The following is a 27930-nucleotide window of genomic DNA, read 5'->3' on the forward strand; positions in this document are numbered from 1 at the left end:
TGGAAAATATAAACTATTTACTTCAATGTATACAGTTTGTTTGTTAGTGAAAACCCTTTGAACTGTCTCTGATCCAGGTTCCGGAGTAAGGATGAGTCTACCGGAGTCAGTTTTATCGGTTCTTCTGTGAATGCAGTATCGAAGTAGCTCACGTCCAGGGGGGTTCGCTAAACATTCAGAGATATATCCCTTTCCTATCCTTACCCTCCTATCCAACGCCTAACCTATCCTATCCTTAAATTCCTATCTTATCATTACAATTAAATCATATTCTTACATTCAAATCCTATTCTATCCTTATCCTCTTCTTACACTCTTTTCCTATCCATACACTCCTTTCCTATCCTTACACTCTTTTCCTATCCTTACACTCCTTTCCTATCCTTACACTCTTTTCCTATCCTTACACTCCTTTCCTATCCTTACACTCTTTTCCTATCCTTACACTCCTTTCCTATCGTACACTCCTCTCATAACCTTATACTCCTCTCTTACTCATTCCATACACTCCTATCCTACCCTTACACTACTTTCCTACTCATTCCATACACTCCTCTCCAATCCTTACACTACTCTCCTAACCTTATACTCCTCTCTTACTCATTCCATACAACCTCTCCTATTCTTACACTCCTCTCCTATCCTTACACTCCTCTCCTACTCATTCCATACACTTATCCTACTCATTCCATACACACCCATCCCACCCTTACACTACTCTCCTACTCATTCCATACACTCCTCTCCTATCCTTACACTCATCTCCTATTCTTAGACTCCACTCCTATCCTTACACTCCTACCCTATCATTCAACGATATTGTCATTTTTAATATGAGGTTGAAGATATCGACACCATTTTCCCTTATGTTCAAGCTTTTCTCTCCTATTTTACTCTTCGAACCCTATTTTCTAAAAGATAATTACCAGCTGAGGTTTGAATGGAGGGTTGAGCTCCTTATTCTCCAGTTTAATGAAATCAATGGTTCGGAAGAATGGTTGTTTAGAGATATCTCCGTGGATGGATTCACTCACTCCCAACCTCTCACTGGGATTCTTCTCCAATAGCTAAACATACAGAAATATTTAATAAACAGTTCATTCAGTTATATTTGTTAATTAATTTCATTTAAACAAATAGAAAAATGAAGATCCAACAACTTTATATTGAAGAAAAGCTTATGTAACTATTTCTAGTTTTTTGGGGGTATATTGTTCCTTCATCTGCATATTTTTTCTATGTAAAACAACATAAATCCATGGCGATATATGATTATTGCATATCTTTTTCTTAATGAACTATCACATTAAATTTTCTAAATTGCCGTTGAAAAGCGAAAAATCGAAAAAAATGTTATAACTACATAATAACTACTATAACTAAATAGCATGGATACATATAAACATGGAAACAAAGAGAAGCTGTCAATTAACAGCTTTTCTCTGTTTGTTTGTAAACTTGCATTTTGAAAATAGCTTGTCAGAAATCAAAACTTAAATAGAAAAGTCGTCTTCATTGTATTGATATAAACGCCTACCACTATTTGTTGGTGTAAGTATTTAAAAATAAAATCTATTGATTAAGGCGATCAAAAATCTTAAAGGGTCTCTGGCTGTACTTTCAAGATACCCTCTATTTACAGCGTGGTATGTCCGATTCACACCTCCGTACAGTACACACCTTTTCCTGATGAAGAATGACAGAGATATCCTTATTTTTTAGTTAAAAGTTGAAATCCTTCGGAAACATGTGCCTCATTTCGATAATCAAACAAAGTTTTAAAGGATACTGATGTCAATCGGACATGTCACTTGAAATTACGTCTACAACGTCGACGTCCCTTTAAAGAGGTTTTTTTCTCAACTACTATCTTGAGGATTTTTAGAATCATGTCGGAGAATGAGTATATCCAAGAGGAAAATTAGGATTTGTAAAATATTAATGAATTTACAAATTATCCTGTTGGGAACCAGGGAGGAGAATAAGTAAATCCAAGAGGAAAATTAGGATTTGTAAAATATGAATGAATTTACTAAATTCCTAAGATGAAGTTAGCGATTAATTAAAAGATTTTACATCATTAACAGATATGATGAAATCTTATCAATATTAAACTTTCAGATTTCTTAAATATGCGTATTTTTTAATAAATAATGCTCCTTCAATGCCACTTTTCAATATTAATCCTTTGTTTACATTCATCATTGAAATATACTTCTGGAATTCTCCTTCTTCAAAATTGAGTTACAATCCATAAACTTAATTCATGGCCATGATTATGATAATAATAATAGTGATAATAATGATAATTAAATAATAATATTTATAATAATGATACTGATGAAGATCATGATAAGAATAATAATAATAACAATAATTAAAAGAGAATTAATAATAACAATAATAATGATAATAAAAAAATAATAACAAAGCCTATTATGATAATTATGATAATGATAAAATTTACCGCGTCAAGAAGATATTTAGCTTCAGCTGAGAGGAACCGTGGGAAGTAGGCCTGCTCATTACATATTGACCAGAACAATTCATCCTAGATATACATTTACGTATATAATTCATCCTAGATATACATTTACGTATATAATTCATACTAGATATACATGTACGTATATAATTCATCCTAGATATACATATCCGTATATAATTCATCCTAGATATACATATATGTATATAATTCATCCTAGATATATATATATACGTATATAGTTCATCCTAGATATACATATACGTATATGATTCATCCTAGATATACATATACGTATATAATTTATCCTAGATATACATAAACGTATATAATTCATCCTAGATATACATTTAATTCTTCCTAAATATACATTTATATATATTCAATTCATTCTAAACATTCACTAATTTACAATACACTATAATACAATACATTCACTAGTAATGTACTAGACATACACCAATATACAATACATACTAGACATTCACTTATATGCAATACATACTAGACATTCACTAATATACAATACATACTAGACATTCACTAATATACAATACATACTAGACATACACCAATATACAATACATACTAGGCATTCACTAATATAAAATACATCCTAGACATTCATAAATATACAACACATACTAGACATTCACTAGTATGTTAGTTATCGCTGGCCACAAACGGCTAGCTTGCCCAAATGGCTGAATTTTCTTAGGAAACCCATGGCTACCCTGGGGAGTGGGAATGACATAAGAAACAACAAAAATATTTTTGAATTGTTATTAAAATTTCACGGGCAACGCCGGGCACTTTTATAGTGTATCATGGACATACATCCAGTACTTTTTAAAAGAAGCTCTGTTTTTAAATATATCTTGTTATGTTATGAAGATGATAAACAAACTATATTTACATCAGGGAAAACATTCTGAAGGTATCGGACCCATCTGACCTAAACTTCCTAAACCTCGTTTCAGATATTTCACATTTTTTTCTACCTCGTCACATCCGTTGAAAGGTGATTGACCGATTAGCATTTCATAAAGTAGAACTCCGAAACTCCACCAGTCCACGCTATGGGTATACTTCATACCTTTTATTATCTAAAGAAAAATATATTTTTCTTAAATTATGACCTTTTCATCCTATAATTGTGTTTCAGAGATAAAAAGTATTAAAACAGTGTAAATTTTAGGTTAAAAATATTTAATTCAAACACTGAAATTTTCATTAACTTTGCGTGCACTTTTGATCGGTTAAAATCATATTTTTGTTTAATTTGTTAAATTATTATACTCAGAGAAGTCTGCTCAAAACTGAAACAGGTTCCTTTATATTTTTCAATTTGATTTTTTATGTATTTTCACAAAATTTCAAAATTTTACTTAAAATTGTAAATGCAAGACAAAAAAATTCTGGAAACTATTTAATTGAACGAAGACGATACCTCAGGCGCCATGTAATCTGGAGTTCCACAGAAAGTGTCCGCGGTTTTGTCCAGATAAAGTTGAAGTTTACACATCCCGAAATCCACAATTCGTATGTGTCCATCACAGTCAAGGAGTAGGTTATCCAGTTTTAAGTCCCTGAAGTGTATTTAATAAAGTTTCAGATAACAAATTGTGTAAAATAATTTCAAATTAACAATTAACAACCTTCTTCTGTTAAACTTTATAATTCATCTTTTGCATCAATCTTAATTATTATCTTTTATTGCATTGGTTAATTACATTATTTTAGGTATTTCAAGGTTTTAAGGGTTAAAAATCAAATTGTTCAATAAGATTATTCTTGGGCGAGTTTATACCCAGTCATTGCTACTTTAATTTAATTTCTGTGAACATTTTTATCTTGAAAAATTCCTTCTGAATTGATTGTGGGAAAAATGATAAGTTTACAAATTTTTATCTTTTAATGTAAACTCTTGATAGCTCATTAGGGTTCCTCCGATAGACATGGAATTAGAAATTAGTAAATGAATACATATGTACATGATCAAGTGCTACGGATATGGTACGATTAAGAAAAATTATACGGTGTATACTGTACTGGCTGTGCATGAAACTTTAAACCGGAATTTTATGAGAGTATCGTGGAACAAAACCCCAAAGATTCCTTTTTGCGATCTAAACATTTGTTTAGATTTTGATTTAAGAAACTTTATAACATTAAGAAAATATAAAGAAACCAAATAAATTAATACCAAATACTGATAACTATGTACAAAGTGACTTTACCCCATTCATGGGACTCCGATACTGGGTTTCATGACGATATCTTGTATTAAGTTTTGTGTTCAGTGCTACTATTTATTGATCTAATTGCATCCAATCATGTTTCAATTTTCCGTGTCCTAATTTTATGTACATTGAAAATGATAAAAGTTCTTAAAGGTAAAGTTAAAGCTAAAGCTTATCTTAAATATTTATATTTGCTCGAACATAATTTGTTTAAAAACTATTTAAATTGTTTATTTTCAAAAATCTTCGGTTTCCGTTGTTTCCAGATATTTCAACTATTCTCCCTAGTTAATTCAGAACCTGGAACCCTGCCAAACAATTTAGATCAGCATTAAGCGTTTTCCCCGGTTTTCCCCTTTTCCCAGCCCACCCTAATAAATCATAGGAAACGATTTGCCAATATTAAAAATGCAAAGTAAAGTTAAGAAATAAGTGATTTAAACATCTATTTGATTCACATCTACAAATAGCATAAATTGCTTCGTTTTCCTAGAACTTTTAAGGTTTTTGGACTATTATGAACAAATACTATGAACATGTAAAAGATCTAATATTCAAAACATGTATTCTGTTAACTTCGCTTTTTATTGATCAAACTATTCAACTTTTTTATTTTAATAGTAAATAAACAAATCAAAATAAACAATTGTTTTTGGTTTTTTTTCGAAGTAGTAAAACCTTAAAAATAAAAATTCAAGAATTTATTGCTCATCACTATTTACGTATTTTGAAGATTTAAATATATAATCTCAAAGAGTGGTATGTCACATTAATCCTCCAACTGAGCAATACTCAGGAAGATTTCAAGCCAAGGTTGTATAATAAGGTTGGTTACTCACGATGCGCTCCAATGTATGGAAAATGTCGTCTCCTAAAATAGATAGATAAAAATATAATATGACTTCAATCTCGCATTCAATAATCAGTGACGTCATATTAGGGTTTTATCTATATCTAGGTAACGACATTTCCGTACACTAGAGCGCATCGAGAGAGTAACTAAACTTATTATACAACCTTGCTTTATGATAAAGTACGATTTACAACGGTACCCTTGAAACTTTTGTTTGATCAATGATTTGGAAGGAATGGTCGTTTTCCTGAATAAGTGTTCAATTCTGATCATTCCTATATGTTATCCTACAGTAGAAATATGCAAGTCACTTTTGTAAAGAAAGCATAATTGTAATTAATACTTCATTAGGCAAGGGTTTTAAAGGTATCGATGTGAATTTCACAAATTTGAAGTTTCGCTTACAGTCCCTTTAAAACGGGTTGAAATCTGACAACTTTCTTCATCGTCTCTGCAGCAGAAAAATAAGGATATCTCGTTATTTATCATTCTTAATTTTCCATTTATCTAAAATTATATATTTAGTAATTACTTTGTCTCAAATGTACTCTCTTTACTCTGCAGAATGTTAATCCAGAAGCTTTATCTGAACCTGACCTATCTAGATACCTACTCTACACGCCCCTCTGTCTCATAAAAAAACGTCTGCTATTTTGTATTTAATCCCAAAGAAAGCATCATTAATCTTCAAACTTTTTCTAGGATTCATTTGATTTAAAGTTTTTCGGGTGAGAAGTTACATCATATGTTCAAAATAAACATAAATGCTGGGAAACCCAAATTGAAATTTTGATTTTCAATACATTTATGTATACGCTATTTTCAATACATTTATGTATACACTATTTTCAATACATTTATGTGTACACTATTTTCGATACATTTATGTATACACTATTTTCAATACATTTATGTATACACTATTTTCAATACATTTATGTATACACTATTTTCAATACATTTATGTGTACACTATTTTCAATACATTTATGTGTACACTATTTTCAATACATTTATGTGTACACTATTTTCAATACATTTATGTCTACACTATTTTCAATACATGTATGTATAAATTTCATGAGAAACCTATTCCTACCATTGAAAGCACACACAAAATTTATGCTAAGTTATTAATATGAATGTTAATTTGGGGTGCTTTGGATGCCATAAATTCAAATGATGAACTATGAATCATAATTACTATTATAATCTACTATATTTGGTATGACTGAAAGCAATATGTCAATAAATAAAAAAAATTGAAAAACAATTAACGATGAAACAAAATATAAAATCAGTCAGTTCTAAATATTTTGGTGATTTATAGTTATATAGTAGTAACAGGAATTGATTTTAAGCCACACACTTAAATTATCCAATCCATATATCTTTGAAACCTGAAGATGTAGGGATTCAAATTTGTGACAAAGACTTCATTTTTATCGAACTATTGTGATTTTTTATAAAACTATTTGTTGACAGATAACAGCAACACGCTAGATAAATCCGGATAATAGGCCGGTTAGGATTTTGAAAGGGGTGTTTATTATCCCCAGACGATTCTTTCCCGATGGCCGAACAATACACACACAACAGAGTAACCCCGTCACAGAAATTCGATAACAAAATCTTTATTTCCTAAAAAATAACATAAATTATAGGTCATGTTTAATTGTACAATGTTATAATGAATGTTAATAGTAGAAAAAATCTTACGAATTATTTAAGTATAGAAGGGGTGACTTATTTGTTGATCAGTATTGATATACTTTTTTTTTTAACTTCTGAAAAATTACAGTTGAATATTTAACGAAATTCACTTATGCTTCTTATGAAAATATTTTGCTTAACTTTAATGATTTCACAACAACGAAAATATTTTAAGCTCCGTCGGAGGAGGACAATGGAATTTGCGGGCTGAAAATTTGGTTTGGCTGTCTCCGACAGGAGATTCCAGTATAAGACGACATTTTATAGAGGTTTTGAAATTAATGGTTAACACTATTATTGTTTCCAAATTGTCTGTGTAGAAGTCAATTACACTTTTAGATTATAGTCTGAGTCTTAACACAATCAGATTGCAAAGATTTAGGGATTATAAAGTTCAGGTTTGGTGCTAAGACTCAATTTGTATACCCTTTGCTCATACAAGATTGTCTTCTTCGTTTTTTTTCTAATTTCGGAAAAAAATGTTAACTAATATTTTTTACGAAAATGTTATGGACACAGTTTTCAAAACAACTCAGTTCTAAATCTTGAAAGCATTTTATGATTTAATTAAAAATGAAGACAACTATGATTTGTTGTATTCTTGTTACCACTGTCTAATATTACCTGTAGACTATACCACTGTCTAATATTACCTGTAGACTATACCCTTCTTATGAAGAAACTTGAGTGCACAAACAATCTCAGCTGAATAGAATCTAGCACGCTCAACACTAAATCTGAAATTAACATTTTTTTATTTATATTTCGAATTTTTATTTTTCTGTACGATGTACTTTGGAGGACGACTATTTGGGCGCTCGGTGTCTTTAGCTTACAATATTTCAGAGATTTTACTCAGGAGAGACGCCTACCGGCCGTCGTCCAAAGTGCATCATACATAAAAAAGAATAAAAAAGTATGTTATGTAAACTATACATGCGAAAACTCCGAATTGAATTCGACATTTAAAACTTGTAATATCTGATTCGTTTTTAACTTATTTACGGTTTGGGAAGAAAAATGCATCTCCGTAAATTTTTATGCTTTTTACGCTCTTGTGCGTCAGGCATTTTTTAATTTTCTCCTTATATACGCAACAGATAGAAGTACGATTAGTAGCGATCAGCCTGAATTCAATTCGGGATCAGCCCAAACCTCCACTCATTTTTCGCAAACACGCCCTTTAAGATATATGTAATATATGTGTATTGGGTCATCTTCCCCCCCCCCCCCACCTTGGAAACACACATATACATTATACAAGGCCAACATTCAAAAGAGATTTATCAGGATTAAGGAAGTACACTGATACTGTTTCATATACCTCATGATGTCATATCATTTAATGTGTATCAAAAATAGAAGCAAATACATAAGCTTTTTTTCTAGACTGTTAACTTTGTAATTTAGTAAAATATAGCCAAGCATGATGTTTTCTAAATATCCGACCTATTAAAGGGACTGTTCAGGAAAAATGAAAGGGGGAATAGGCTGAAACCTAAACATTTTAGGAGTTGATAGAGACCTATAAGAGCTCTATCAGATGTTTCTGTCTCGAGATATTGATATTAAAAAACTGTGTAAAAGTTATACAAAAAGTTACATATATAAAATTTTGCATAAAAATCGTAGTTTTAAACAGATCATATTGATCAAATACGCAACCAATCTGAAAACGACGATATCCCAGCGGACCTAGAAAACCTAGGTTTATATCAATTTCTTGAGACAGGAAGATATAACTTTGATTGACCTTGATCAACTCTTAAAATGTTGAGGTTTCAGCCTATACCCCCTTTCATTTTTCCTTAACAGTCCCTTTAAAGACATATTTTTAGCTCAGACTGCAAAACTATATAAGCTGTAAAGCCACTTTCCATAACAGCCTGCTGGGTGAGAAGCGAAATTTAGACATTCTTTTTAAAATACAAATTCAAAAAATGTTTGTTTAATATGCTTTCAGGGATTCCTATCCTGGAGCATTTAAACAAACAGCTAGATAGACATGGATAAACAAATATCAAGATCTGATAAACCTTCAACCGAAAATATCAAGATCTGATAAACCTTAAACCGAAAATATCAAGATCTGATAAACCTTAAACAGAAAATATCAAGATCTGATAAACCTTAAATATCAAGATCTGATAAACCTTAAACATAAAATATCAAGATCTGATAAACCTTAAACATAAAATATCAAGATCTGATAAACCTTAAACAAAAAATATCAAGATCTGATAAACCTTAAACAGAAAATATCAAGATCTGATAAACCTTAAACAGAAAATATCAAAGTACGATAAACATTAAACAGAAAATATCAAGATCTGATAAACCTTAAACAGAAAATATCTAGATCTGATAAACCTTAAACAGAAAATATCAAAGTACGATAAACATTAAACAGAAAATATCAAGATCTGATAAACCTGAAACAGAAAATATCAAGATCTGATAAACCTTAAACAGAAAATATCTGGATCTGATAAACCTTAAACAAATAAATATCAAGATCTGATAAACCTGAAACAGAAAATATTAAAATATGATAAACCTTAAACATAAAATATCAAAATACGATAAACCTTAAACAGAAAATATCAAGATCTGATAAACCTTAAACAGAAAATATCAAGATCTGATGAACCTTAAACAGAAAATATCAAGATCTGATAAACCTTAAACAGAAAATATCAATATCTGATAAACCTTAAACAGAAAATATCAATATCTGATGAACCTTAAACAGAAAATATCAAAGTACAATAAACCTTAATCTTAATAAAACACCTCAATTAAGTACGTAGCGGAATTGAACACTTGCCACATACACTAATCTTCTCAATTTTTTTATTTTTACAACCTGATGTTTCAAACCTGGGATATTCTGCTGAATTCTGTTAGATTTGATAGTCACAATTTAAAAATAAAAGGTTTACACCATCAGGTTGCAATGAAATAAGGATTAGGAAGTTAAAAATTGTGGCGAATTATCCTTTCCATTTTATTATTTCAAACCTGTATGCTTTAAAAGTTTTTTTTTATAATATGTGCAAAACGTTATTACTAAAGATATGTAACTCTAAATGTTTTTAAACGAACTGTTGGTTTTGCTTTGTTTAAACTTATATTAGATAAAGTCAAGATTTTGCATTATTTAATAAAATTCATAATTATACGCAAGATATTAGAATAGACTACGCCAGAACCTCATAAAAGCGAAATATTCCTTGAATGTGAAATGAAGGAATCAAATACAGACTGTCTCAAAAAACGATCTTTAAAAATTTGAACATTCTTTAAATCTACGGAACATTTCCAATCGATTGATATTAATTCAAATTATGTAGCATAAAAATAAAAAAGTAAAAGCAGTTTGAAATTTGACAAATAAATTTTATTTTTTTTAATGAACCATACTGAGTGCAACAATCTCTAAAAGATTGTTTTTTTTTGGAACACCCCGTAGGTTGTCCATTGATAAAGACTAAACAATATACCTGCCCTCCTGTTGTATATGAAACATCAGATCCCCTCCATTTAGATATTCCATTACAAAGAACAGATGAGACTGAAACATACAAAATATTAATTCAAAATACGAAACCAATCAAGAATTTATGTTTTTTATCTTTCCTTCCTCTATGTCTGTGAAAACTTGAGTTTATTTGAAGAATTGAGAAGAATTGAACTGACTTTTAGGAAGAATTGAGTCATTGCCAAAAAACTTAAATATTCTAATCCCTATATCTTCCTAATGGAGTAAACCTTTGACATTTCAAACTTAGATTACTGGATCTAACAGAATTCACAGCTTGAACTATCTGAGGTCTATAATAACATTGGGTTGCAAAGATATAGGAATTAGAAAATGTTGCAAATATTCCATTCCTGTGCTTCAATTAACAATAGATACAGATGGTTACTCGTATTGGCTATGTACAAAAATCCTTTAAAAATCTATGATTGTCAGTTTTTTTCGCTGAAAATATTCAGTTCGGAAAAAGAAAGAAAAAATTAAAAGTTGCCTGCTTCATTCAAATGGGAATTTAAATATTTTAACAGTATTATATTTTGAATACAAGGATATTTGGGTTCAGTATCAGATCTTAGGATAGGGTGTCTCAGAGAGTAGAAATCGTTACAGAGTTGACATTAAAGATTTTCATATATCCCTTGTTGCCACAAAATTTACAATTCCCATCCGGAGTCAATCTATATACACTTTGCTTGTCCGTCTGTCTGTTTGTCTGTCCGTTTGTATCCACAATAACGTCAAAACGGCTGATCCCATTGGGCCAAAATTTTGCGTGGGACCTTAGATGACTCCAGGGAAGGTTTTTGGATGCTCAAAATTACAAAAAAATATATACATAAGTTTTTAATTTTAGTTAAATTTTGAAAATGCGCAGAAAAATATCCTGAAATCCGCGAATTTTTGATTGTTATTTTTTATACAAAAAAGAAGATGCTTACAAATAGATCTTCAATTAAAAAATGAAATAGAAGATGGGCGCGAAGCGCCATAAAAGCCTAGTTACTTTAAACTTCATTACAACATGCACTTTCCAGGAGGTTTGATAAACCATCTAGGATAAGCTAAAATTAAAAAATGTTGTGCATTTTTCACATTTGTGTCCACACTCCACATTAGATCAAAGGATATAGGATCAAGGGGTGATTTCTGACATTTTAAGATTGAGTTGGGATTAACTTATCTTCTGATCAGAAAAAATGCCGCCTCAATCTCAAAATATTCCGGCTCAACAGTTTGTTTTCAACTGCAGAAAATTCAATTAAAATGAGATAAAAACAAAGGAACTGAGTCTTTGCCACAAAATGAATATTAGAATGCCATATCAGTGTTCCTGATCGGTGTAAACCTTTCACATTTCAAACTTAAATTATTTGATCTAACAGAATACATAGCTTAAAAATATCTAAGATCTATATCAGGATGCTCAGAGTCTGTGGCAAAGACTTAATTCCGTTAATATCCGTATTCGCAATACAAGATTTGTGTTTTGATGATCTGTTCCCGTAAAAAAATGTTTTTACTGTTCAGAAGCCAATTGCAAATTATCCAGAAATCAGGATTAGTCCGTTTTCTCAGATTGATATGAAAGGAATTGAGTCTTTGCCACAAACTCTGATTTTCTAATCTCTATATCTTTGCGACCCAATGTCGTAGACCTTAGACCATCAGGAAGCAAGATATATTGGATTAAAAATTTAAGCTTGTGGCAACATTTTCATTTTACAGTACGGTAAATCTGTGAATATATTTCCTCTCTTGTGAACCATGTGATAAATCTGTGAATATATATCCTCTCTTGTAAACCCTGCGGTTAATCTGTGAATATATATCCTATCTTGCAAACTCTGCGGTAAATCTGTAAATATATATCCTCTCTTGTAGACCCTGCGGTAAATCTGTGAATATATTAAACCCTGCGGTAAATCTGTGAATATATATCCTCTCTTGTAAACCCTGCGGTAAATCTGTAAATATATATCCTCTCTTGTAAACCCTGCGGTAAATCTGTGAATATATTTCCTCTCTTGTGAACCATGTGATAAATCTGTAAATATATATCCTCTCTTGTAAACCCTGCGGTAAATTTGTAAATATATATCCTCTCTTGTAGACCCTGCGGTAAATATGTGAATATATATATCCTCCCTTGTAAACCCTGCGGTAAATCTGTGAATATATATCCTCTCTTGTAGACCCTGCGGTAAATATGTGAATATATATCCTCTCTTGTAAACCCTGTGGTAAATCTGTGAATATATATCCTCTCTTGTAGACCCTGCGGTAAATATGTGAATATATATCCTCTCTTGTAAACCCTGTGATAAATCTGTAAAAATATATCCTCTCCTGTAAGCCCCGCTATCAAAAGCATCTTAATCTAAGACAAGAATGAGAAAGAATGCCTGTAAAAAGATTGACTGGGTCACTGAGAAACAATCATGGATGAAGTAGAATATGAGAAACGTGTATAAGAAAACTTAGAAACAAAGAAGCTTTAACTCTAAAATTACCTTAATAGTTAATTTACGTTCACGCTCTGAATCTTAAAATTTATTAAATTTGTAAATTTGAAGATTAAAACGATTAGATTTAAGTTCAGATTGAATTTTATAAATCAAACACTGATTAAGGTTGAAATTGGATGGAAATATTTGAATTAAAATCTGTAGATATATCAAGTAAAGATCGGGAAATAAAGACATTTAAAAAATGCATTTTTAAAGACATCAATCATCAAGTCATCAAGCAATCCATACTTGTACTTTATTAAGTAAAATTTCTTGTATGATTTCAAGGTTATCCTTGATATATTAGACAACTTTTACATATTTTCTGATGCAGTATTGCAATCTAGTACTTTAAAGCCTGCAGGTCAGCTCAGTTTAAATATATGCATGCAAATATAATCATTTTCTTTTTGAGACTTTCCCTAGTTTTCAACGTCTCTATTAAAGGGACCGTTCACTTATTTGGGTAATTTCATGGTAAACTAGTTAGCCTTTATTAGCTATTCATTGGTCTTACTTTCCAAAGATATCATGACCAGAGAAAAGCCGATTTATCGTTTAGAATTCCAATGGAAAGATATGATGCCTTTGCATAGACACAATTTAAACGTTTTTTCAGTAACAACAGCCTAATAAAATTATCAAATTTCAATGACATTATCTGGCAGCCATTATATAATAAAATATAAAAACTTTTGATCTTCAACTCTTCGATATATCACGGGGATTTCTGGAGAAAACGTATCAACCCGTCAAATGTTTAAAATAAGTTATATTTTAAAAATAGACAACTTTATAATAATTTGGATAAGAATAAAAGATATCTACAATTAACTGTTAGATACTACAATTTAAGTTAATATTTGAACATTTTTAAGAATTTATGACTATGATAAAAAGCATCAAATAGTGTAAATGCAAAGGTATATCAAACCTTTGCGGTGGAACTCTGAATAATAAATTGGCTTTTTCTCAGGCCACAGCTTTGTCTTTAAAAAGTAAGGCTAATACCAATGAATTGCTAATAGGCTATTTAGTTTACCCTCAAATTACCCAAATAAGTGAACGACCCCTTTAAGAAATATTTAAGGATCTTTTGGATACGAAATACAAAACTTCAAAATAGACTAAATTAAAAATTTTATGTTTTTGTTTATTTCTTTAAAAATTGTAAAACTTATCTCCTGAATTGGTATTATATGCAACAAGTTGCGGTAAGATGGCAGTCAAAAAAACCTTTCATGAAAATGTAGCAGACTTGCCAGGACAACTTTAGGCCTGCTTATACAGGTAGAGCTTATGAGCAGTCTGTGTTAGTCTGTGCAATATACAAATTACTATCTTGCAAATTACCAAGTACACTGTACAATGTACAAATTACCAAGTACACCGTACAATGTACAAATTACCAAGTACACCGTACAATGTACAAATTACCAAGTACACCGTACAATGTACAAATTACCAAATACACTGTACAATGTACAAATTACCAAGTACACTGTACAATGTACAAATTACCAAGTACACTGTACAATGTACAAATTACCAACTACACAGTACAATATACAATGTACAAGTACACGTAAAAATTGCCAAAAAATGCTTTTACAGGGTACTGTCAATATATAATATAAGATTAAAGGGAGTGTTCGCGAAAAATGAAGGGGGTATAGGCTTAATGCAATAAAAAAACGCTTTTGATCGCTACTACTCTTATTTCTATCTGTTGCGTCTATAAGGAGAAAATTGCTAAAGACGTCTCATACCGAATAACTTAGCGGCCATACAAAATCAGAAAATTGCAACATACGACTTAGACCGTTAAAAAAAATCAATTTAATTTCAAACGAATCATTCAGATATTACAACCTATAGTCATCGATTATCTTTCGCCACATTTGAATATAGTTTATATTTTATAATATTGTTTAATTAATTTGTTTTTTTTTCTCTTGTCGCTTGCGCAACTACAGGGTGTCCCACGAAACATGACAGTTGATAAATAGTTTTGAATGTCGTCTTCCATACACTATATTAGATATTAAAGGCTGTTTGCAGTTTATTTCGTTTAAAAAATCTTTTGCTCTAGTATATTTTACTTTGAAATTAATTTTACTATAATATGACTCTTAAATAATATTTTTATTATTGTCTTTCGTATTAAAAAACTTATCAAATTATGGAAGAAGACATTCTAAACTATTTATACCAACTGTCATGTTTCGTGGGACACCCTGTATCTAAGAATGCCGTACACAACTCACAATTTTCGAAATCCGTTGAAAAAGTTTTCTAAAAAAATTAAATATTATAAAATATAAACTATCCACAAATGTGGCGAAAGATAATCGATGACTATAAGTTGTAATATCTAAATGATTTGTTTGAAATTAAATTGATTTTTTTTTACGGTCTAAGTAGTATGTTGCAATTTTCTCAATTTGTATGGGCGCTAAGTTATTCGGTATGAGACGTCTTTAACAATTTTCTTCTTATAGACGCAACAGATAGAAGTAAGATTAGTAGCGATCAAAAGCGCTTTTTTATCGCATTAAGCCAATACCCCCTTTCATTTTTCGCGAACACTCCCTTTAAGAAGGCAGAGTTACATACAGGGTAACCCACAAAAGATGAGATTTTAATGACTTGATCCATAACAAACATTTATCAAAATACAAGTCAGCAAGTAAACAAAGAGAACCTGTTAATTGACAACTTCTTTTTGTTTAAATGTTTATGATATATCGATGCTGTTTGAAAGCTTGGTAAAAATCAAAATAGAAATAGAAAGTCGTCTTCATTGTATTGATATATACCCCGACGACTGTATTATGTATATTAGTATATACCCCGACGACTGTATTATGTATATTAGTGCTGAATTAACAAGAATCTCTTACATCAGTTTGGAAGGTACAGAAGAGATGGCAGAGAAACGGATGTTTTACTCCAAGTGCCAGAACTTTACGCTCGATAAGCGTACACTCAATGTCGTCGTCTTCTAGTACTACATCCTTCCGTAGAGCTTTCAACGCGTAGAAGTTGTTTGTCTCACGGAGCTGAGCCAACATAACTTTTCCAAAGCTAAACAAATAATTAAATAAAGAGGAAAGCTAAAGAATGCCGTTATCAAGCTAAGAAATGTTAATTTTACAGTTTTAAAATTTGTAAAGAAAATTATTTTTTTTAAATTATCGTTAGTTTTGACAAACAAATGATTTGTCAAAATATTTGTAAAAAATAAACATTTTTCCACCGCACGTCAATTTTCCTAACTTATCTTAAATCTGATTTATAGATTTGAATTTGTTTTATTATATTGATGTGAAATGAATCTCCATATTCTATAATATATTCATATTCTATTTTGTGCACATTACATTATCATTGTATTTTCTCATAAAAAAACTGAGTTTTTGTCACAAAATCCCTATATCTTTGCAATCCATGTCGTAGACCTTGATGTTGATAATATTTTGATCAAAATATATATATCCTGAACTGGCTGTATTTTTTCAAAGTTAAGGTTAGATTGCATTATATCTGTGTCAACCTTTTCGTAGACCTGATATTTCAAACTTTGAAATCTGTTAGATCAGATAATCTAAGTTTTAAATATCAAAGGTTTACAGCATTCGGTTAATAAATTTAGAGATTAGAAAATTTTAGCTTAGGCAAAAACTCAGTTCCTTAGAAAATGTCCGTTAAAAACTAAAATATTTTCATACAATCTGTCCTTTGTTCCGTATTATAATTAAGTATATTATCATACAATCTGTCCTTGTTCCGTATTATAATTAAGTATATTATCATACAATCTGTCCTTTGTTCCGTATTATAATTAAGTATATTATCATATAATCTGTCCTTTGTTCCGTATTATAATTAAATCTGTCCTTTGTTCCGTATTATAATTAAGTATATTATCATAAGTTTAGTTTAACTAAAAAAAATATAAATTAGGAATAAGCATGAAAAGTAAACATTCAGTCCTAAATCTCAATAAACAAAAGTCTGAAACTGTATGGTTTTTTATGTATTGCGTTTGATTTAGGTTGAACATTTTTGTTAACACATGTACAATTGTAGAGATAAAAACAAACGACATTTAAATTTAGCACTGAAATCACACTCTCTCTATATAAAGTTTTAAAAATTGTTTTATGTTTATTTTAAGTTATTATTGAATCAAAGGAATTGACTTTTTGCCACACAAATTAAATTTTCTAATCTCTATAGCGTTGCAACCTGATGGTGTAAACATTTGATATTTCAAACTTATTCGATTCAACAGAATTTATAGCTAGAAATATTCAAGGTCTACAACATCGGGTCTGCTAAGATATAGGGATTAGAAAATCAGAATTTGTGGCAAAGAATCAGTTTCTTTGCTGTATATAATAGTATGAAAATGAAAAACTCTGAACGGTTTTACGATAATTGAACCTTAAAAAAAAATATTGAAAAGGGAGAAATACATTGATTGTGCAAGATGCTCTACTCAAGTAAGTCATAACTGTATCTTTCTACCCTAACTATGCATTGCTTATACTTCAAATTTTATATTTTATCAATCATAAATTCATTGAGTAAATTTAAGCTTGTACCTGCCTTTCCCGAGTACTTTTAGAAAACGGAAATCATAAACTCCGTACTTTCTAAACTCTGGTCTACTAACATCTGAAACCAACCAATCAATCAATCAACAAATATATTTAAAAAACATAGTGACCTCACAAAGAATGATAAGAACGTGTGTCTATTTCACCCAGTGGACCCAACAGAAATTTTTATCCTTGATTATTTAAAACCCTTTATTAAATCGTCGCTTTAGTCTCACTTTTTGTTGAAAATTTTGTAAGAGACAAGTTGAAGTAGATTTAAAAATGTTAAAAGGAGCTTTTTATTATTATTTGATTATTATTATTATTATTAAATTAAATTGTTTAATAAATGATTCGTAGATTGTTAAAAGAAAGAATCAAGGGGCTGGTTTTCCTAAGTTTCTCTGGTTTCCATTGATTGTGAGATAATCCGGAGACAATTCTTCTTCTTCGTCCTCAGACAGATAAACAGGGGAGCAGGGTACACCTAGATATATAGATAGATAGATAAACAAGGGAGCAGGGTACACCTGGATATATAGATAGATAGATAAACAGGGGAGCAGGGTACACCTGGATATATAGATAGATAAACAGGGGAGCAGGGTACACCTGGATATATAGATAGATAGATAAACAAGGGAGCAGGGTACACCTGGATATATAGATAGATAGATAAACAGGGGAGCAGGTTACACCTGGCTGGATATATAGATAGATTACACCTAATGTACGAATGCAGAGGAGAAGGGAGAAGGACGGAGTTAGGTTTGTGTACTCTCCGATATATAAGAATGTAGAGTAGAAGAGAGTACATATGGACGGAGTAAGGCTTGTATATTCTCCGATATATAAGAATGTAGAGAAGAAAGGAGAAGGACGGAATACGGATATATAAGAATGTAGAGGAGAAGGGAGAAGGTCGGAGTAAGGATATATCAGAATGTAGAGTAGAAGGGAGAAGGACGGAGTACGGATATATAAGAATGTAGAGGAGAAGGGAGAATGACGGAGTAAGGATATATAAGAATGTAGATGAGAAGGGAGAAGAACGGAGTAAGGTTTGTATATTCTCCTAATATAAGAATGTAGAGGAGAAGGTAGAATGACGGAGTAAGGATATATAAGAATGTAGAGGAGAAGGGAGAAGGACGGAGTAAGGATATATCAGAATGTAGAGTAGAAGGGAGAAGGACGGAGTACGGATATATAAGAATGTAGAGGAGAAGGGAGAATGACGGAGTAAGGATATATAAGAATGTAGATGAGAAGGGAGAAGAACGGAGTAAGGTTTGTATATTCTCCTAATATAAGAATGTAGAGGAGAAGGTAGAATGACGGAGTAAGGATATATAAGAATGTAGAGGAGAAGGGAGAAGGACGGAGTAACGGTATACAAGAATGTAGAGGAGAAGGGAAAAGGATATATAAGAATGTAGAGGAGAAGGGAGAAGGAAGGATATATAAGAATGTAGAGGAGAAGGGAGAAGGAAGGATATATAAGAATGTAGAGGAGAAGGGAGAAGGAAGGATATATAAGAATGTAGAGTAGAAGGGATAAGGAAGGATATATTAGAATGTAGAATAGAAGGGATAAGGACGGATATATAAGAATGTATTGACAAATCAGGATTGAGGTTCATGTTCACAACTATTCCTCTCAAGGGAGTATATTCACAGTAATTTAAACAGTTTAAACAGAATTCGTTTATCTACTAACCGATGGGGAAATGATATTCCCCACCCTCTAATATTTCCCTCCAACCCCCCAACCCCCCTCCTGAGACAGGATACAAGAATGCATGTTTATGTAGAATGCAACCTGACTAAGAATACAGACTTAAGTCATATTTATTTATATAGCTAATTCTCCTCATACTGCGAACAAGCCAAGAAGGAGTTAGAGACTAACAAATGTTGAAAATAATTAACTGTCTTTCATGGAAAGCAAAGATAAGTAATGATGTTTTCAAAAGCAAATAGTTGAATCCAAATATTTTTATGCTTTATTTCTGTGCAGCTAAATCTAATTTTGTATCTACATTTTGAAAGCGTATAGGACAGAGTTACTTAACTTACGTGTGTAATGAGTAATCATTGTAATTGTTAAACAAGTATTTATATTTCAATGATTAAATTTAGATCTTTTAGAAAACCGTAAACATTGTTTTAACTCCAGGCATAACAAGGGGGGGGGGTAAAAGAGAAGAGAGGTAAAAGGGGAAACTGATGTTAAAAAACAGGCTTCTGCTGTAAAATTTTCTTACAGAAACAATTAATGTTGTTTCAAGGGACTCCCTAATTTAAAATATTTTACGTCTGGCTCACAATGGTATCTGATCAAAATTGATGAAGTTATTCTAGTTTTTCTATCTGAAAATTAATCATTTTTAATTGCGGTTTTCTAATAGAAAGAAATAATTTATTTTAAAGGGCTATAAAAGTACCATTCTGAGCTGGTTCCTTTAAACTTACTAGATATAGAAGATGAAGCTGGTCCCTTTAAACTTACTAGATATAGAAGATGAAGCTGGTCCCTTTAAACTTACTAGATATAGAAGATGAAGCTGGTCTCTTTAAACTTACTAGATATAGAAGATAAAACTGGTCCCTTTAAACTTACTAGATATAGAAGACGAAGCTGAACATCTATTGCTTAAAGGTTGAACGCTGTCCTTGTTCCGAACCTTGTAGAGTAAACTCTTCGGAGTGGTAACCATATCTCCGTCAGGGAACATTACTCCACCATACATCTTTACCACGGCCATATTCTCCTCGACTGTGAGCCGACGGTTCTGATCCCGATCAACCTCCTGGAGTAAACGTTGCTACGTAATAAACAATTATCATCATTAGAAAAGTCTGACATGTTTGGATTGAGTGATACAATGTTTTATAGGTTACTAGCGTGGCCCAGGGGAGTCATAGTTAGTCACATAGCTTACTCACCACTTGTCGTATACTTACGATTTTAACTATTCTTACCGTTAAAAAAAGATTCACTCAACTTAGAATCTTAAACCCGTCGGTCTCTCGAGTTCCCCCAATCAAAATTTGAGGCAAATCGGTTCCAAAGTTATGATCGGAAAAACAAACAAACAGAGATTACTTTGTAAATATAGACGCTAAGAAGGAAGAAGTTTTCAGTTTACTAGTAAAGTACCGGTGAGTTGCACGTTATGGTTAACCATTTACCAAAGGAATTGAGTTTTTGCCCCAAACTCAAATGTTCTAATCCCTATATATTTGCAACCCGATGATGTAAACCTTTGATATTTCAAATTAGATTCGATCCAACAGAATTATAATTCATAAATTAAAATATATAAGGTCTATTACATTGATCTGCAAAGATATAGGGATTAGAAAATAAGAGTTTGTGGCAAAGACCGAATTCCTTTTCTGAATTTATACTAACAATCACAACGTCTTTGTGATACCAGTTTAATTCCGAAGTATTCATGTTCTATCATTTAATATGAGTTCATTTGTCGCCATTTTAAAGTGAAAAGTGAATTTAAAAATAAGATGAAAAATAGTTGGAAATAAAAATCAATGTTCTTTATTAAAATCTAATATATGATTGATACATGATCAGAGCTGACAACTCTTGTATTGGATCTTGCTTCCTAAATCTCTTTATCCACTGTCGACATTTTTGATTTTATGCTTAATCCTCTATTTTGTATTTCCCAACTGGATTCAACCATTAAAAGCGCGCAAAGTTTCAAATGTTCTTGGCTTCTGAATGGCTGTTCGAATTCTGTAATCAACACTCTGATTGGTTGAATTTTTTCCACTTTAAAGGCTACAAACTAATGATTAAATTAACCTTGAGATTCACAAAAAGAGGAGATCAAGCATTGATCTTGATATCCAAAATTCAAAAGTTTTCAGCTCTTTACCTGAAGAATAGTTGGACGGTTCTTCAATAGTTCTCTCATATCATCTTCATCATCATCATACCAGGGGTTCTCAGCTGCCTACAGGTCAAGGTTCATCTTTTTAATCTTTAAAAATTACAACAGAAAAGAATTGAGTTTTTGCTACAAAATCAAATTTTCTAACCCATATATCTTTGAAACCTGATGGTGTAAATATTTGATATTTCAAACTTAGACTATTTGATCTAACAGATCTAAATATCAAATGTCTAGAACATCGGGTTCCAAAAGAATATGGATTAAAAATTCATAGCTTTCGGCAAAAAAAAACTCAGTTAGCTCCTTTTTGGTTGTTTTATCTCATATTTATTCAACAGAATTGTCAGATAAATAAACAAACAAAGATCGGACCTTTGTATGATGTAGTGCTACTCTGCTGAACTCGATCTTTAAATTCAAAGCTTTCAAGTACTCGTATTTCTGATTGGTTAAATGTTTATAGCAGACGAAACCCAATTATTTGCTTGAGTCACGTATCTACAAGGATATTTAAAAAGATATAACTTAATCTTCAGATTGAAGGGATTAATAATACAAAAGTTCCGATCTCTGGCTTTATGATGATTGCATTGTTCTCACTTTACAGAAGATAAATCATGTCAACCCTCCTTAGATACTTTAATAAGTTTCTTCTCCTGTTTATCTACGTATGTTTTCTGTGCAGCGGTATCAGCTTTCATAGCTTTCAAAGCTGACATAGGGTTTACATGATCAGTATCCTGAACTGGAGCATTGTTGAACCAGGACGGACGTTCATTTTCATCTTCCGTGTCTGTACAACTACTCTGTATATGCAGTACAGTTATATACTTGGAGATATTTATCGAGTGCAAAACTAGATGATTATCTAATACCTGACACTAAAAAATAAATGGGGTAAATGTAAACAATGTTGACACTGAGTCACCTGACCCTTCTAAGTCTGACCCATTTAGCTTGACTCCCCCCCCCGTCCCCCCTTTACACCTTCGGACTTCAGAAACAATTGTCTTTTGAATACAAGAGCAGTTTTTGTTTTACAGATATCTGTGACGCAGGGTAAAACAAACTCTGCAGTCTGCATGCTTTGAATTTGAATTAAATTAAAGCAAAATCAAGATAAGACACAACACAGAGCCTTTAAGTGTCAACAAAATAGTTTAAAGTTTTTTTTAAATGTTCTACAAAAAGATCTACTACATCAGGCTGCAAAGATGTAAGGATTGGCAAATTTGAGTTTAAGGCTAGTATTCAGTTACTTTAGATGAATAGAACTTGAGTTTAGTTTAATGTTTGTAATTGTGTACTGCATCCCTGTGTTGGTGTTTGTGAAAACAGGTTTGACAGTGAGGGAGGTAATCTCTCAAGAGAAGTAGTTGGCATAAATCCATTGGTCGGACTCAATTCTCTTGACGCTGTTGTACTTGTTCTACAGGAGTCAGATCCTTCACTCAACATATCCTGTCCTGTTCTCCTGCTCTCTCCAGGTCCAGATTTAGGTTCCAGGAGGTAGAAATCAGGTTTAGCAGTTACTCCTTTCAGATCTACAGCATTTCTTTTCACCTTTTCCTGTTGCTTAGGAGCGTCTGAAGGCGTAACTGCTTCGGGTTTGATAATATCTTCCTTTACATCAACCACTTGCTTTGAAAACACTAGTTCAGCTTTAGTTTTTACTTTTTTCACAAGTGTACTTTCAGTATTTATCTCAGGCCCCTTGGTTTCAGTTTTTACTGGAATTTGTTTCTTGGCCTTGGATTTATAAATATCAAGGAGATCCAGTTCTGATTTGACAGGAAGCTTTTCTTCTGAATTTTTTATGGTAATGTTAGAATGTTCTTGATATAAGTTATTATTTGGGTAGACATTGATAGGTTCCTTGACAAGCTTTTTTGCTTTTGTAGGTTCTTTTTTCTCAGCTGAAGTGTTCTTAGAGAATTCTTTGTCATTGCTCTTTTCTGGAACCTTCTCCTCAGCCTTAGTTTTGGCAACCTTATTGGTTTCTTTTGAACCAGTTTTTGATGTATTTTTTTCCTTTGGTTTGGCAGAAATACTACTAGGGGGTTCATTCTCTAAGAGGTTGGGCGTTATTTTAACTATATCCTTTGAGTTGGAAACTTTGTCCGTCTTTTTTTCTACAACCTTGTGTTCAGCCTTTTTGGAAATAGCGCCTAAGTTTTCTTGCTCTGAGCTCTGTGGTATTAGTTTGTCTTTAGCTTTAGTTGAGGTAACATTTATCGTTTGTTTGTCTGGGGTTTTTTCCTTTGTTTTGGATGTTGACAAGTTTATGGATCCTTGGTCAAGGATCTTTTTCATGGGGTTAACTGATATTGAATGTACTTTTGCATCCTGTTCTCTAGTGTGAGGTTTAGCAGAGCTGGATAAACTGTTAATCTTGGTTTGGTTTAATTCATGATCATTTTCTACTGTGGGCGCACTGGATAATGGTTTAGTAATTTTAGGTTCAGATATCTTAATATCCCTGTTTAAACCGGTCTCTTTGACATCAAGTATTAACCTAGAACTATTTGCAGTACTCTTAGTGTTTTCGTCAGGTTTAACTTGAGTTTCAAGATCGGAATGTTGGTTTGAATCCTTAGGTTTATCTATCCCAGGTTTTGTTGATTTTGGAGAAATGTATATTTTTTCAACTTTTTCCTGTATTTTCTCCGGTATGGATAAAAGAGTTATATTCTGCTTCTGGTGAACTGGAACCGGAGTAATCTCCAGATTAACCTTTACAGGGGGAGCTTTATATGCAGGCAGCTTAGAGTCAGGTAATTCAATGCTTCCTGCTTGAGAGGAATTTAAACCTGCTTTCTTATCCAATAAGGATGAGGCAGTGTCAACCTTAGTTTTAATGTTCTTTGTCTCCTCATCATTCTTATCTGAATCAGAGGTTTCAGTTTCTGTATAATATTCCCATTCGGATTCTTCATCAGATACCTCTTTGGTTGGAGCTGTCTTAGAGACAGGTAAACTTACTTCAGATTTGGAAGCTACTGGTTTCACACTTTTTGGTTGAGTTTTCGTGCTTGGTTTAATAAATAGTCCTGGGATTTGATATCTTTCCTGCATTGATGCTGGAACTCTGCTGGATATAGCCGAGCTAACAGTTGCTGCTGCTGCCGAGTTAACAGCTACTGTTGATGCTGCTACAGTTGATGCTGCTTCAGTAGATGCTGAAGCTGAAGTAGAAATACTTGTGTAACTACTTCTGCCCAAGGTTGATTTGGAATGTACGGGTTCTATCACAGATTTATTTTTATTATTTCCCAGCTTGACAACAACATCTCCTCTTGGAGGTTGACCCTTTCTCCAGCCTAGGTTTAAGGAATCCCTTGGAGACTCCTCATCACTACTGTACATGTACTGAGATCCTGCACCCTTGTACCGTTGAGGTTTTCTGTATTTGTACAAGGGTGGAGAGGAGGAGGAAGTGGAGGATGAATCTGATTCTTTCTTCGGGGATTTCTTCCCTTTGGACATAGATTCAGTAGTAATATAGCTTGCTGGTTCCCTGGGTATACTAGAGTATCTGGAGTAACTGACAGGTTCCTTGGAGTAGCTAGAGTAACTGGTAGATTTACTTGATGATCCTAACGGTTCCTTGGAGGTTGAAGAAGTATCTCTGGATACACTTCTTATATCTCTTGAAAAATTGTTATTTTCCTCAGGTTTTGTATCTAAACTATACTGATTGCCTGCCCAGGAGAGAGGTCTAGAATTACTAGATCTCACTTGAAGAGTTGGACTCTCAACCTTACTCTGCTCTTCCTGCAGTTTGTTTCCTAACAAACTTCTGTTCATTGCAACTGCTTTTCCAAAATTTGGAATTCTGGTTGTATTCTGCTGAGTCCTGGGTTTAGTGTCTGCATTGAGAGCTTCCAACCATTTATTAGCAGATGATCTTCCCTCAGGTTTAGGAGCAGATGGTTCCTCTGCACTACATATTGTAGTTGTGTTGGACCTTGTGTACTTCTGTGTGATGGCTCTAGCCTGAGCAAGAACACTGGATACATACTTGGGAGGGGTTGGAGACTTCTTTTTTACTAGAGGTTTCTTTTCAGACACTGGAGGAGACTCTCTTTTTGATACTGGAGAATCTTTTTTGGATGGACTCTTTGGAACTGTGGATTCTTCGTCCGAAGAGGAATATGATTCCCAGGTCCATTCACTCTCCTCTCCGGAGTCAGGTTTAGGTGGGGTTGGAGGTTTAGGTTTAGGTTTCTCTTTTATCTGATATTTCAAAGCTAATCTTTGACCTAGAGTTAGTTTTTTAGGATCATTTTCTTTGTCGAGAATTAGAGTGGATAAATATGGATTTTCTTTTAATTTTTGAGTCACCATTCTCACAACAGCTTTCCCCCTTGGCAGGTTAACTGTTGTATCTCGCGTGATCTCACCTGGGATTGCGTAATCTCTGCCAGTTTTCCTAGCATCTGTAGTATCTATTTCCTCAGTTTTTATTGTCTTTAGTTCTCTCTTCTCAGCCTCTGATGTGTATAGATATGATCTGGAATATGGGGAGTAGTAATCAGTAGTGTATCTGGTATACCCGGTGCTAGGTCTAGTATCAACCTTCTTCTCCTCCGGGACCACACTGTTGATGATGCTGTTGTTGTAGGAGAAGGGTTCTCTGTAGGATGGTGTGGATGATCTAACCAGAGCTGGAGATGAGCTTCCACTCCGTAACCCGTAGGTACTTGCATAGCCGGAGCTGTACTTGGGGAAGCTACTGTAATTTGAGTAGCTGCTGCTCCCATAGCTGTTACTGTAGCCACCATAGTTGCGGTTAAGGGGCATTCTTTACACTTTAAAAAGACTCAATATATGCACATGATCACTTACAGAATAGTTTGGTGTGCTAGATGTTTATGTATTATAACTGCTGAGCAGGTCACTTTATCATCAAGCAGACACAATGACCAACTCGGCTGTAGCAGGGTGTAGGGACGAGATCTGATAAATTCATCCTAAAGTGTGAGATTAGTCCGTGATTAGTGCCTGTGTTGATTCAATGTACTGAGAGTAACTAAAGAGAGTTTGAGAGATTGTGAGAGCGCGGTGACTGTGGCCGGTCAGAGCAGAGACTGTCCAGCAGAACACAGCCTAGTGTAACTTCAGCCTTGAGACATACACGCACAAAAGCGCGCGAAAATAAATCTAACATAATTTTTTTAAGATTACTGATATAAAAATGTCATAATTGAAGCTAACAAATAACATGTGTCAAATGTGTTGTTTTTAACACCCCCTCCTCCCCCCCCCTTCCCATAAAAACTCAGATTTAGCACCTTAGCGGATTTCTAACATCATAAAAGCAATCTCAGAGCTCTACAGATTTTCAAGATTTTAGAACTAGTAAACCTTGACATTGATCACATATTAGGATCATATTTATTTTTATATCGGTGTGTGTGAAGGGGGTACGGGGGGTGGTAACGACTAGTTAAAATGTCATTTCTAGGACTAGGCTTATAGGGTGCGTCGCACCCCTTTTCTAGTAACAATCTTATTTTTTAACTAAATTTTTTCATCAATCTCAAATAAAAAAATTTCGTGGATTTGTCTGTTTAGGTCAAAAGTCGACATTTTCTCCATACACAATTTCAATTTCGACCTTTCCTAAAAAATGTGGACCCGATCGGTTCAGCCGTTTGAAAGTTTATGACATAAATGCAAGCAGACCAGTCATTCATATATATGTATATATATATATATATATATATATAGATATAGAAATAAAGCTTTAAAAGAGAAATAAATGGATGACTGAAATGCATTCGTATCAATGCAATGAGGATGGTTTCTAAAATATAATGAATGTTTAAAAAATTATGAAACATGTAATTCCCGATTACAGAATAGAGGAAATAGAAATGAGGAAGTATCAAATCAAATCAAATAAAAGTTTTTAAAAGCTTTATAAAAAAATATGATGGCAAGAAAAAAACGAAACAAAAAAAACAATGTAGATGGATAAAAAGTGTAAGAAAATAATTATCTATCTAACATGTGCTTAAACACTGAACAGATACTGCGTAGAATTAGTATAATT

At 32.6% G+C, this 27930-nt stretch overlaps 1 protein-coding gene across 1 annotated transcript; it reads right to left on the minus strand.

The window, feature by feature from the left end:
• Positions 1-27232, minus strand: LOC111703049 (proteoglycan 4). Its single transcript, XM_023474903.1, has 14 exons — positions 23187-27232; positions 22502-22678; positions 21855-21932; positions 20573-20762; positions 18344-18436; positions 17953-18025; positions 16246-16429; positions 10798-10868; positions 7948-8031; positions 3936-4074; positions 3487-3591; positions 2468-2551; positions 927-1067; positions 1-167 (listed from the first exon to the last, which is right to left on the minus strand). The coding sequence occupies exons 1-14, from the start codon at positions 26673-26675 to the stop codon at positions 18-20; spliced, it is 5058 nt and encodes a 1685-aa protein (XP_023330671.1). The 5' UTR covers positions 26676-27232; the 3' UTR covers positions 1-17.
• Positions 27233-27930: the final 698 nt, after the last annotated feature.

Source organism: Eurytemora carolleeae, unplaced genomic scaffold, assembly GCF_000591075.1.
Source record: "Eurytemora carolleeae unplaced genomic scaffold, Eaff_2.0 scaffold17, whole genome shotgun sequence".
In the NCBI taxonomy this organism is placed as follows: domain Eukaryota; kingdom Metazoa; phylum Arthropoda; class Copepoda; order Calanoida; family Temoridae; genus Eurytemora; species Eurytemora carolleeae.

Bases quoted from the DNA above. Each gene is read 5' to 3' on its own strand.
- LOC111703049 (XM_023474903.1), bottom strand. From the start codon at position 26,675: ATGCCCCTTAACCGCAACTATGGTGGCTACAGTAACAGCTATGGGAGC. The intron at 10,869-16,245 runs GTAAGAGATTCT...TGTATGTTTCAG, and splicing joins TCTGTACCTTCCAAACTGAT to TCTCATCTGTTCTTTGTAAT. The intron at 168-926 runs GTAATTATCTTT...CTGAATGTTTAG, and splicing joins CTCCATTCAAACCTCAGCTG to CGAACCCCCCTGGACGTGAG.